The sequence below is a fragment of the Vulpes vulpes genome, chromosome 1, assembly GCF_048418805.1.
Source record: "Vulpes vulpes isolate BD-2025 chromosome 1, VulVul3, whole genome shotgun sequence".
Lineage (NCBI taxonomy): Eukaryota > Metazoa > Chordata > Mammalia > Carnivora > Canidae > Vulpes > Vulpes vulpes.
Genome location: NC_132780.1, coordinates 93681670 through 93693880, shown reverse-complemented (window position 1 = coordinate 93693880; position 12211 = coordinate 93681670). Strand labels below are relative to the sequence as shown.

General features: G+C 40.8%; 1 protein-coding gene across 4 annotated transcripts in view; it reads left to right on the top strand.

The window, feature by feature from the left end:
• The window catches only part of MYB (MYB proto-oncogene, transcription factor), a 33970-nt gene extending 22352 nt beyond the window's left edge, over positions 1–11618 (top strand). For 2 of the 4 annotated variants that reach the window (XM_072720314.1, XM_072720296.1), the window contains one exon: positions 10324–11618. In XM_072720314.1, the coding sequence (XP_072576415.1) occupies positions 10324–10440 (117 nt within the window). In that variant the 3' untranslated portion in view covers positions 10441–11618. The remainder of the gene's footprint in view (positions 1–10323) is intronic. The other 2 variants (XM_072720325.1, XM_072720303.1) reach the window with 2 other exon arrangements.
• Positions 11619–12211: the final 593 nt, after the last annotated feature.

The window sequence follows — 12211 nt, the reverse complement described above, 5'->3', positions numbered from 1 at the left end:
CTCTGAGGCACACTGAGGGAGACTTCATAAACTCCATATCATATAGAGAAACTGGACTCAGAACAGCAAGTGGCTATTTGTACTGAGAGTTAAAGGCCCTGTGACAGGATGGCGTGCTTTGAGAACTTGTCTTTTTTCTTTCTCTCTCTCTTAAGGGCTTCCCCATCATTGTGGTAGGCTTTCTCCCCCCAAATTGTGAGAATCTTAAAACTTCCCTTTTTTAAGTATTTGTGATACCTAGTATTATTTTTTAGATAATACAAATACAGCTAGAAGGGCTGTAGGCACATATTGTTTTGCTTTGTTTTGTTTTAATTTTATTTATTTATTCATGAGAGACACACAGAGAGAGAGAGGCAGAGACACAGTCAAAGGGAGAAGCAGGCTCCATGCAGGGAGCTCGATGTGGGACTTGATCCTGGGTCTCCAGGATCACGCCCTAGGTCAAAAGCAGCGCTAAACCACTGAGCCACCCAGGCTGCCCTGTAGGCACATTTTGTTTCTTGATCCAATTCCTTTCCTGTGGCCTCTATCGGATCCATCTGCTTTGGTGTGAGATTGACGGTTGCCTGGAGTGTAGAACATGGAAGAGGAAAAAGCTAGTGTTTGGGGGGTATTTTGGAGTGTTCTTGAGTCCATCAGGCCTGGGTAGGTGGCCTGTGCATCACCAAGAATTTGGACAGGAGAATAAACTCCCATTGAGGCAGAAGGGGGACACAGGATGCAGGTTAGACAGATGTCAAGGCAAAGATCAGCCTTTTCAAAGTTTTATCTAGCTCTGATCTTGGGTCCAGAAGGGCAATGCTTTCTTTGTTTTTCTTTCCCTCTTCCTTCCTAAATACTTGGCCCCGGGTTTCTAGAGCATAGAACTTGACTATCGCTGATAGTACAGTAAACTAGAGTAGACCTTACATATATTTTATAACCTAGTCTGGAATTCAACCTATATTTACAGTAGTATAGAAAAAAGGCATTCTTTTTTTTTTTTTTGAAAAAAGGCATTCTGAATTTCAAAGAGCAAACATATAAAAGTATATTTGAGGACAGTTTTCATGGTGTAAGTAGTTGTCATTACATAAGTTGAAAACCCCTAATTACTTTGCTAAAATTGAATCCTAAAAGCTTTTGGCATAACCAAATAGTGTTTGGCCAAAACCATTAGAGCTGAACATGGTACTGATATAAAATGTACGTTACATGAAATTGGCAAGTTGTCAGTGCATTTTTTAAAAAATGATGGAACTTTATTGTCAACATACTTACTTAAACATTATTTAATGGAAATATTAGTTATCTTTGAAACTCAGAATTAAGTAGTAGCCCTCTTTTTTATTAATCTATATTTTCTACTATATAAAGGAGTCATATATGGCACTCTACAGATTCTAATGTCTGCATATTGGGATTAAAGCTATAACATCATGTGGTGAAGGCAGGATTTGTCAATTCCACTAAATGAAATAACTAAGATCCAAAAATTTATTTTAGAGTCAGTGTTTCTATCTGCACTAAGTGGTTAACTGACTTATACTGCTTAAATATGTCTTAATAACCTTCTATAATAGGTAACTAATTCATTTTAAGAAATACTCATTAAATTAATGAAAAGTACACACCAAGTATTTCCACTGTTTCATGTCATGGAACTCTAGCTTCTGATACTGTAGAAATATGTGATTTCTAAAATCTTTTAAACTTCTGTGGTAAATACTGGAAAATGCATCAAATTAATCTAAATATTTTTAATCTAAGTATTTAAACATTCTGTTTATATTTCATATAATCCTGATTCAACAATATTTACACAGGTTTTTATGCAGTTTGGTAATTTTGTTTAGAACATAATACTTTATCGTGTATTTCCACTGATAATTCAATTTCACTGACTTAGGCAGATCGTTCATGAATAGTATTACTGAATAAATGCATTTCTTACATAATCCAGCTTTTCAATTTAAGAGTATTTTATATAACCTCTAACTTTTATACTTTGTACTTATATGAAATCAAATATTGAATGGGATTTTAGCCAAACAATCTAGATATTTTTATCATAGTGCTTTTAATTAAAACAACTAAATATGGTTCCTAAAATATTTCAAAATTTTGACACTTCTAAAATATAAAATATCTCCCACTTGTATAGGGCAATTAATTGTCTATCCATCCAGGTGTCTGAATAACTTAGGTACAAGAACAGTTTATTTTTATTTTTTTAAGATTTTATTTATTCATGAGAGACAAACACACACACACAGAGAGAGAGAGAGAGAGAGGGAGAGAGAGAGGCACAGACACAGGCAGAGGGAGAAAGCAGGCTCCATGCAGGGAGCGCACCATGGGACTCGATCCCGGGTCTCCAGGATCACACCCTAGGCCAAAGGCGGTGCTAAACCGCCGAGCCACCTGGGCTGCCCACAAGAACAGTTTATTGAAGACTATGGTAATTCTGTGTTCTCTCGTTTCAATTTTAATCAACCTGACTTAATTATGGCAATGACGCTTTAGACAGAGCCCCAATTACTATTTTTGAGGACCTTTATGGTTCTAGCTTCTGATGTACATAGAAAAGCACATGCATATATGTAAATATGTGTAAATTACATTTGATATTCTAAAACTAGAAATGCAAGAAGCTATGAGTTTAAGATTTTATTATGACAAGTTTGAAACAGACATAGAAGTATAGAAAATATTCCATGATTTAGATTTAACAGTTATTAACATTTTGCCATATATACTTCATCTGTTTTTTATGAAGTGTGTTAAAATTCCAGACACAATTATATTTATTCATCTATGTACTTTCAGATGTATCTCTAAAAATAAAGGTGCTTTTATATATGACCTAATACTGTCATCACACATTGTTATTTACAATAATTCCTTAATATTCTAATTCTCAGGCTGCATTTAAGTTTCCGCATCAATCCTAAAAAGAATCTTTTTATTTGTTTTGATCAGAAATGAAACACAATACATTTTGTTGTTAAGTCTCTTAAATCTCTAATGCATGTTGCACACAATGCATTTTGTTGTTCAGTCTCTTAAATCTCTTTGAACCCTAGACCAGTGTTGTCCAATAGAACTACAGTTATGGAAAAGCCCAGTATGCTGCTGTCTAATGTGATGACCACTGGTCGTATGTGGCTAGAGCACTTGAAATGTGGCTGTGCCACTGAGGAACAAAATTTTCAAATTCATTTGAATTTGCATTGCTTTAACTTAATGTCACATTTCCCTCCTCTCATCCTGGAATTAACCACTTCCCCAAAGATCTCTGACCCTTTCAGTGGAAAACAGTATGTAGAGACCAAAACCAGGGTGCTAAGTATGTCCATGTGTTATGTGGGGTGTCATTGAGAAGCAGTGAGTTTTAACAACTCAGAACTCTGAATTACAGTCCATAAACTATAACACTTACATAGAGGCCATATGAGCCATTATGCATAAATAATGCTCTATTTGTTTTTAAAATTTTTTATGCTCAGTCTTCTTCCAAAAGGAATTTGTGACAGCTGCACAATCTTAAAATTGTTGGATTTCTTTTTTCTTTTTAAAGGTTCCCTAATTATAAGTTGTAACATTAAACAGAGACTCCTATAATAAAAACGTTCTGAGACATTTTTGATATTTGTGTCTTTCATGTAGCTCAGAATATGTGATTTTCACTTTGGACAATTTTGTACCATTTTGTCCCATGTTGTGTGGGGGTAGTGGATGGAGTCTAGAAAAATATAAAATTATCAAATTTAGGGAAATAAAATTTAGCTTAGAAAGCTTGCAGTTTGGGACAGGAAAGAGATTCATGGTGGAACACTATTCAAAAATTACCCTAATAGAGGCTGAGGCAGACACACACACACCCATACAGACGCAAAGCTCCCTCCTCAGCAAGGAGGAAAGAGCTGCCTGTTTCCCTCAATGTGTATTCCACTTTGAAATAAACATATTATGCTAATACACATTTCTGGAGGTAGACATTTTCATTGGCAGATCCGAAACTGTCCATAAGCTATAAGCCTTCTGAACTTCTGTATTTTTCTCTTAAATTATAATTTCCTTTTATTCCTATTTAAAACCCAAATGTAAAAGATGTGTTCATATGCTTTTTTACTCACTCACTTTCCTCTTTTTTTTCTAACCACAGAATGACAGCCTTAAATTTTAATTTCCTGACTTGGCTTGTCATGGCCTTACTTTTGTAAAACAGTGAATTTAATTTAAGTGAATTTCCCAGGCCCTTTTGAAACATATTTGCACAAGATTGGAGAATCTTAAAATATTATTGCAAGCAGATGAGACTCACTTTTTCAGTTCTATGTGTTTTTGATTGCTTCTATCTTTCTATAAATTGTTAATGAATTAAAAAAAAAATAGGATAAACGCTTTTTGTATGATCGGCATCTGAAAAGCACAATAAACCAGCATGCAGACAATAGGAACCTGGGTTCTAGTCTAGACTCCACCATTTTCTGATTGTGTGATCTCAATCCATTAACCTCTTCAGACCAAACTGCTTTCATCCATGAATTGAGGAGTATAATATGTCTTCCCCTCATCATACAGGTTTGATAGGAAGATGAAACAGACATAATATTGCTCTCAAAATGGCAGCACAGGTGCCCATGTCCATTGGTGGTATCTAGTATGAGGCAAAGGCTGTGCATAGTCTCTGTCAGAAAGACAGGCAAGGAGGCCTCACCTACAGCCAGGGCATTTTGCCCTGTGGTGTACTATTTCCTCTAGCACGCTCTCATTCCCTGTTCCACTCTTGCAGATCTGTGTCAGTGGGTCACCCAAAGAGATAGCTGATTCAACTGATCTACCTTTGGCGTGATGGAGATGAAACAACTGATTGACTAGTTTTCTCTATTTTTCTACTGCTTGTGTTGGCATGTCAACAGACCTGGAAAACAATCTGTCTACATGTGCCTTAGGTCTTTCGGGGCATTTCCTAATGTCATGTGCTGTTTTTGACATGCTCCCTGGGATACCTCTGTACTCATTTGCTTCTCCCTTGGGTCACTTTTTTCCACTTGCCCCAGCAAGAATTCACATGGCTGTTGGTCATATTTCAGCGACCTGCTTTTATATATATGTTCTAAATTAAGCAAGTTTGCTGTGCACAGCTTTTGGGTTGACACAGGAAAGACCAAATGGGAAGGAAGAAAGGATATCAAGCTCAAATTTAGAGGGCTCTGCCCCAGACATTACATGATGTGGATTTTTTGTTTGGTTTGCCTTGACAAACACTAAGATACTGACTCTTCCTTGTTTCAGCAAAGATAGAATTGCTTGAGAGCAGTTTGGCACTTGTCTTAATCTTAATAGTCTGAAATAATACGTGACTAAGAAAAGAGCTATTCTTCCAAAAATTGTGACACCCTAGGTTACAGAATATCAACTCTTTGTAAAATCTATAAACATGTAAGGTGGAGAGTGACTTCTGGAAACATCTAGGACAAACTCCAAGCTGAGGAGAAGTCTATCCACATAATCAATAGTTAACTTAAGCTTGGGTGCGCAGTGGAGGCCCTGGTGGGTGAGGCAACTTCCAACCACTGTCCGGACCTATAATTCCCTAACTTTGAAGGCTCTTTCTATGAGAACTTAAAAACTCTGAAGTTGGGGTCACTTCACTGTTTTGTGCAGACAGAAAGAGACATTCATGAGTGAGAGAAGTTGGCTATTGACCTTACCTAAGTGACATTTTATCTCAGGTCTATCCCTGACTTTCAAGATTTAACAGTTTTCAAGATTTTTACCTTCTCTCTTGTAAAATTGATACATCTTTAAAAGAGATGGCCTTTTGGGAAGGAATTCTGACTTTTAGAATTTTAGTCCAGAGCAAGTATTTTCTTCACATGGGTTAAATAGAAAAATCATTCTTACTCATTAGGACACCATTCATTTATATTTATTATTTAAAAACAGAACAAAAGAAAAATACAGTACTATCTCATGAGCTGTTTTGATTTTACAAAATCATTCTTTTTGTGACTGATACAAATTTTTTATTAGGTCTACAACTTGGGAAGCACATACCTTGCCACGGTTTTTGACATCAGCTATTGTGTGAAGTTGCAGTATGACAGTAGTGATAATAGCAGTTGTTCAGCGTGATGAAAAAACGATATTCTAAACGAAAATGTGAAAATCTAATTCTGACAGAAAACCACCTGTGGACATGGTCTTGTCTCATTTTAGTTCTTCTGTTTTCCACAAAGGATCCAAGTATTTATTTAAAATGCCTTAGCAGGATATCCCAGTTAAAGCTTTGACAGTCTGTTTACAGTTCACTTCTGCCTGGGGGCAGTTACAGGCATATTACAGGATAAACAAGGTGACTCTCAGGCAAGAGAAGGAGGATGTGCAGTAGGATTATTAATGTTGAAATGAATTAGGGTCAAGTGACAGGTCTGCATTAGCACAAGAATTCTTGTGCAGAAATACATAATTCTTATCAGTTCTTGAGTGTAAATGAAACTAAAATTTAAGAAGGAATAAGAAGGCACAAAGATCCATATGACAGTATTGAAAAATATTTGCCTAGCACAGGGACATTTAATCCCCCCTTTGTCAAAACTATTCTGTCTGCTTGAAAAGTTGCCCAAAGGCTCCAGGGCTTCAAGGTAAAGAGAGAGAAGGAACTAGCAAAAAAGGAGGCCGCTGTCATTTCAGCTGTTGGACCTGAGCACCTCTTCTCTTATCTGAGTACTTGACCTTCTGCTCTTCCCTAACTAACCCTGTAGGTCTGTGTCTGCTCTGATTAGGTTTTTCATTTGTTGCAAGAAGTACTCACACTGTACACCGTGCACCATTCATGCTCACCTGCTGCCCTTTTTGTTCTATACACAGTGGTTTTTACTGGCATTTGCCTGCACTTGGGGGATTCAGGTGTTCCAAATGTCTTGCCCTTCCTAGGCTCTGAGCTTCGGGGCTTATAGGCCTTTGAGATGCTCTGTTTCCTAGAAAATTGAGATGCATCTGTTTCCTAGATGTTTCAATCTGTTTCCTAGAGAATTCTGTTTTGACTTAGGAAAAGCTGATTGTTTGAAGAGTTTACTAAAAATACTAATTAAAAATATATGGTACCTTTTTTATATTGATCTTGTTTTCAATATCTGCCCTGGAGAAAAAGCCAGGCATGAATCTAGTGGTGAGCCATGTGGGAGATCCAATGAGAACACAGCCAAATTTCAAATTAAGAATATGTGAAACTGGGATCCCTGGGTGGCACAGCGGTTTGGCGCCTGCCTTTGGCCCAGGGCGCGATCCTGGAGACCCGGGATCGAGTCCCATGTCGGGCTCCCGGTGCATGGAGCCTGCTTCTCCCTCTGCCTGTGTCTCTGCCTCTCTCTCTCTCTTTCTCTCTCTGTGTGACTATCATAAATAGATAAAAATTAAAAAAAAAAAAGAATATGTGAAAGTGATAATACTCAGTATTCTCTCCTGAACAGACTTTGGGAATCCTGAATTAACTTAAGTACTGTATGGCCAAAGGGGCAGAACTTGACATTTACCAAGAGATGTGGTAAAAGCAGGCAGGAGATTGTTTCTACATAGTATTTTAAGCAATTTGCACTTTTAGAAAATTAAGTCAATATTAATTGAAGTACAGCTAAGTAGGGAAAGTCTTAACCAGAGAAGAATAGAAACATTTGTCCCTGCTTCACGCTTTTATCTCCAACCTTGCTCCCTCATTCCCCTTTCCCCTCCGTTTGTATGGATTTTCTCAAAATAGGTGTCTTTGGGTTTTCTATGTATCTTTTATGTGATTTGGGATTTACCTAGAAGATATTAGTGTATGAAGGGATTTCCTTCTGCTATCTCTTTAGTCACTTGTTTTTAAGATCTGTGCACTTTGACCTGCGTGCACCATGGTGGGTTCTGAGCCCTGGCATAGTACTTTGTAGGCGGGTGCGGCACAGATATCCCACAGCTGCCTCTTCACTCTCGAGTAGTTATAGGTCACACTGCTACAGTGACAACAGGTGCCAGCTCAGTAATTGAAATGGCAACATCAACTTTTATTTTTTTAATTGGGTTTCACGCATCAATTTGGTGTTTCAGTGCCGCACTGAAAACTTCAGCCACAACATGCAAGCAACCAACCTAACTGAGATACAGGATCTGTATGGACAGATACACCAGAGAGATATGCACATTCAGTCTGCTTGCTGAAACCCGGAGAAACATCGTTTATTCAGAATGATTTCCAAGAATACTGTAACTACCCTGGTGATTTTGTTTAGGAAATGATTCAGTGTGGCCCGGTGCCAGAAGTCGGCCCCAAACAAGTGCCTGTCATCTTTGTGATACGCGGCTCCAGGAAAATATGGTGACAGTGCATCTTGCTGTGTAGTATTTCGTGTCCCGTGTTGGGCCTCTGAGCCTTCAGAGCAAACGTGCGCACTTGGACAGAGGCCTCTGCGTTAGCGGCCGGCGCCGCGCCCGGCGGAGACCCGCCCTGTGTCCTGGGAGAGCGCCCAGTTGGGAGCCGGCCGGCCCCGGCCAGCAGGCGGGGGGGCCCCATCACCGTACAGCGCCACGTTCATTCAGAATGATTCCTCTCTGCTAACAGCCTGATGACTTTGGCTTCTCCCTGCATCCGGCCCCTGGCCCCTCGGTGGGGAGCCACCGAGCTCACTGGGAAGGACACCAAGGAAGGTAGCGTCCTGCACTCCCAGGGCCTGCGCTCAGCCCGGCCCCTCACTCCTCAGCTGGTGCCCCGGGGCGTTGCCGCATCCCCCCTCCGGCTACAGCTGGCCAGCCCGGGAAGCGGGGCCACTGATGCGGGGCCTCAGGCATGCTGAGGGAGGATTCGGGGACACCGGAGATGGGCAGCGCCTGAGAGCATGGCTGGCGCAGGCTGCGGCGCTGAGCGTCCCCCCAGCTCTCTTCTGTCCCGCAGTCCCTCCTGCACGCGGTGTACACATTGCGGCTTGCGCGTTCTCTTGTGCTCTTTCTCCACCCCGGGTACACTCCCCCCTTCTCGCCTGCCCACTTAAATCCACCTTTCCTTCCCTCTCCCTGGCAATGCCTCGGTGTGCCACCCGCCCCCCACTCCACCCCCTGCACCTGGGTAGGCCCCACTCACCTCCCACACTGTCTGTTGTCACCCCACCTGCTTCATGTGTCTTCACTTTGTCCCCTACAGGACATTGGAGGCTCTAGAAAGCAGAGGCCCTTCCTGGCTTCTTTTGTCCCATGGAAAAATCTCTCTTGGGTTTACCCAACTATTACAAGGAATAGTTGTGGTTTTACTAAACCGCTGGTTTGGTTTTGAGCTTACAGACACCAAATCTTCCATCTGTTTGTGTTTCTGTGTCCCCCTTTATACCCGTTGCTAGAGAGTTCCTGGATAGGCTTGTGGCTTACACTTAGCTGGCACGCTGTACTTCGTGACAAACTTTTTACATACAAATATCACCCCTTGAGCATGTTATTTATTTTTTCCATATTTACCATGACCCTGACTCGTCCACTGTTTCATCCCTGTTACCTCATGTTTATTTTGTGAGCATCATAAATCCTTTGCGAATGAAGTAGAGCAAAACAGTACATATTTCCGCTGGAAGCAAGGCAGGGCCTCGGATGGTGCAGAAGACAGACGTGGGTTGAAAGCCACTCCACTCCTCACCCTCAGAGTGGCTGTGAGCAGGTTATGGCCACTCTCCAAACCTCCCCCTCAGGGTGTGCTGTGTCAGTGAGGTGGTGACTGTGATGTGTCAAACACCGGGCCCAGACAGCAATGCCACCTGGTAGGTATTAGCTCATCCATATCTTCCAGCATGGCGATCCCAGTCAACAGGATTTCTACATTAATCGATACTTCATTGAGAATACAAAATATGTACCATACCATGTTTGGTAGGTGTGAGTCAATTCCAGCACCCGTGAGAGCTTCTCCCCTCAGAGGACCAAAGCGCTCACCAGTTTGCAGAGTGAATAAATGGCCTGGGACGTCTTAGGTATTGGCAGGATCGTGCCCATTCCTGTCTCCAATTTTGTAAAAATCACCCTAATCTACAAAAGGTACTCAAGGGTGAAGATGCAGCTGTAGCTTGTGATCTTATTTGAAGTGGGTTTTCCTCTCTCGGCAATAGATGATTTCTGGTTGTTGATATGACTTCAGAACGCTGGAGTCCGGGGTGTCAGAGAATTCAGACGTCATCTGACACAAGCTCCCTGGCATCTACCCCCGCCATCCGAACATCCGAATTCCCTCTGCTGGCTTTGCTGGGATTGGGAATCCTTTGGGGGCTGAAGTAGGGGTCTCCTGTTCTAACCTCAGTGTTGGCCTCTTGTTCCCATTAGCCTTGTGGGGGTGCCTGGGAAGCTGCATCCTGTGGAAAGATGGAAGATCAGATGACGGCCTCTGGTCAGGCTCGGAAATATGTGAATGCCTTCTCAACCCGGACTCTGGTCATGTGAGACGTTTCTCAACAAGCATTATGGTTTTCAGAACACTTCAGATTGACTTGGGATATATCATTCCTCTACATGAAACTTTTCATGAATGGGAGAAGAGCCTATTTTTGTTGTGGTACAACAGTTGAGAGCAGCACCAAGTGCATTTAGGTGGATGAAATCTCGGATTTCACCCAACTAAAAGGATTTTTAAAAAAAAAAATAAATAAAAACAGTCTTACCTAAATTATTAGGTAATGAATTGTAGTCAGTTGTTAATATCCTAATGCAGATTTTTTTAAACATAAAATGAATTATCTGTATTTTAGAGGATCCAACGGACCAGTATTTTTTTCCTGTGATGAGGTTTTTGAAATTTTACACACAAAAAGGTACTCCAATATTTCACTTTTCTCAACCACTAAACACAATGCATTACTGTAAATGTTGGCTTAATACCTTGGGATCATTAATCAAGATTGTAAATGCTCATTTATGGTTAATAACATTGGAGGTACATTTATTGTACTAAGCCATTTTATGAGTTTTTTTGTTAGCTTGCTTTAAAAATTATTACTGTATGAAATAGTTTTATAAAAATTATATTTTTATTCAGTAATTTAATTTTGTAAATGCCAAATGAAAAATGTGTTTTGCTGCTATGGTTTTAGCCTGTAGACATGCTGCTAGTATCAGAGGGGCAGTAGAGCTTTGGATGGAAAGAAAAGAAACTTGGTGTTAGGTAATTGACTATGCACTAGTATTTCAAACTTTTTTATTTTTTATATATATATATGTACTTTTTTTCCCCTTTTGTAATACATTGGAAAAGTTGTTTGGGAGATTTTGCATTTGTTGTTGTTACTGGTTTTTTGTTGTTGTTATTGTTGGTTTATAAGAGCATGCATTGCACTTCTTTTTTGGGAGATCTGTGTTGTTGATGTCCTTTGTTTTGTTTTGAGTTCACTCTCGCTGTTCTTTAATTCAGAGGTTAGGTGTTTGATCAGCGTCCCCCGGTTTCTGGGTGTATGGTCTTAGAACTGCCATACAGCCTGTGTTTGCAGCTGGAGTCAAGAGACTAGGGTCGATAGCCAGTGGCTGCCTTACGAACATTTGGTGCAAGATGGTCGGCACTGAACTTTGATATGACAGTGTACTTACTGCCTTGTAGAGAAATAAAGCTGTGTCCTTATTTTACTTACTTTCGGCTTCTCTCTTGTGATTGTGGATGATAGTTATACTTCTAAGAAAATGGAGTGAATTCAGAACCCTTTTCTTGTGATAGTAATTTGTGCCCCACTTGAGTTTCGTGTGAAGGAGCCAAGGATCCTTACTTTAGAGAAAGAAGAACCAGCAAACCAGGGTCAATAATTTACGAGGTAACCACGAGCAGAGTGACAACTGGGAGGAATCCTGCAAACGTATTAGGGTTCCAGCAGCACTGGAACTGGGATAATGTGTACTGCTACTACGGGTGTGGGGCGGAGTAGGAGGACCTCAGGGCTAGTGCACACACATGGGTACAGGCCTGAGGTACACGGTCATATGGAGATGGAGAGCCGTGGGCAGGAGGGGCCTTGACCTTTGGGGACCCCACAGGGAGACAGCCAAGGGTAATGCCTGACTTGACTTCTATCCCTCCCATCTCTGGCAAGGGTCCTCATTCGCAGAACCAACCAGAAGCTAGAGGGCAAAGGAACACCCAGATGTAAGGCCAGTCAGCCTGTGAGGGCAGAGCCAGAGGACATTTATCTGTTGAGGCAAGAGTAGGGCATCCCAGTAGAGTCACCCATGA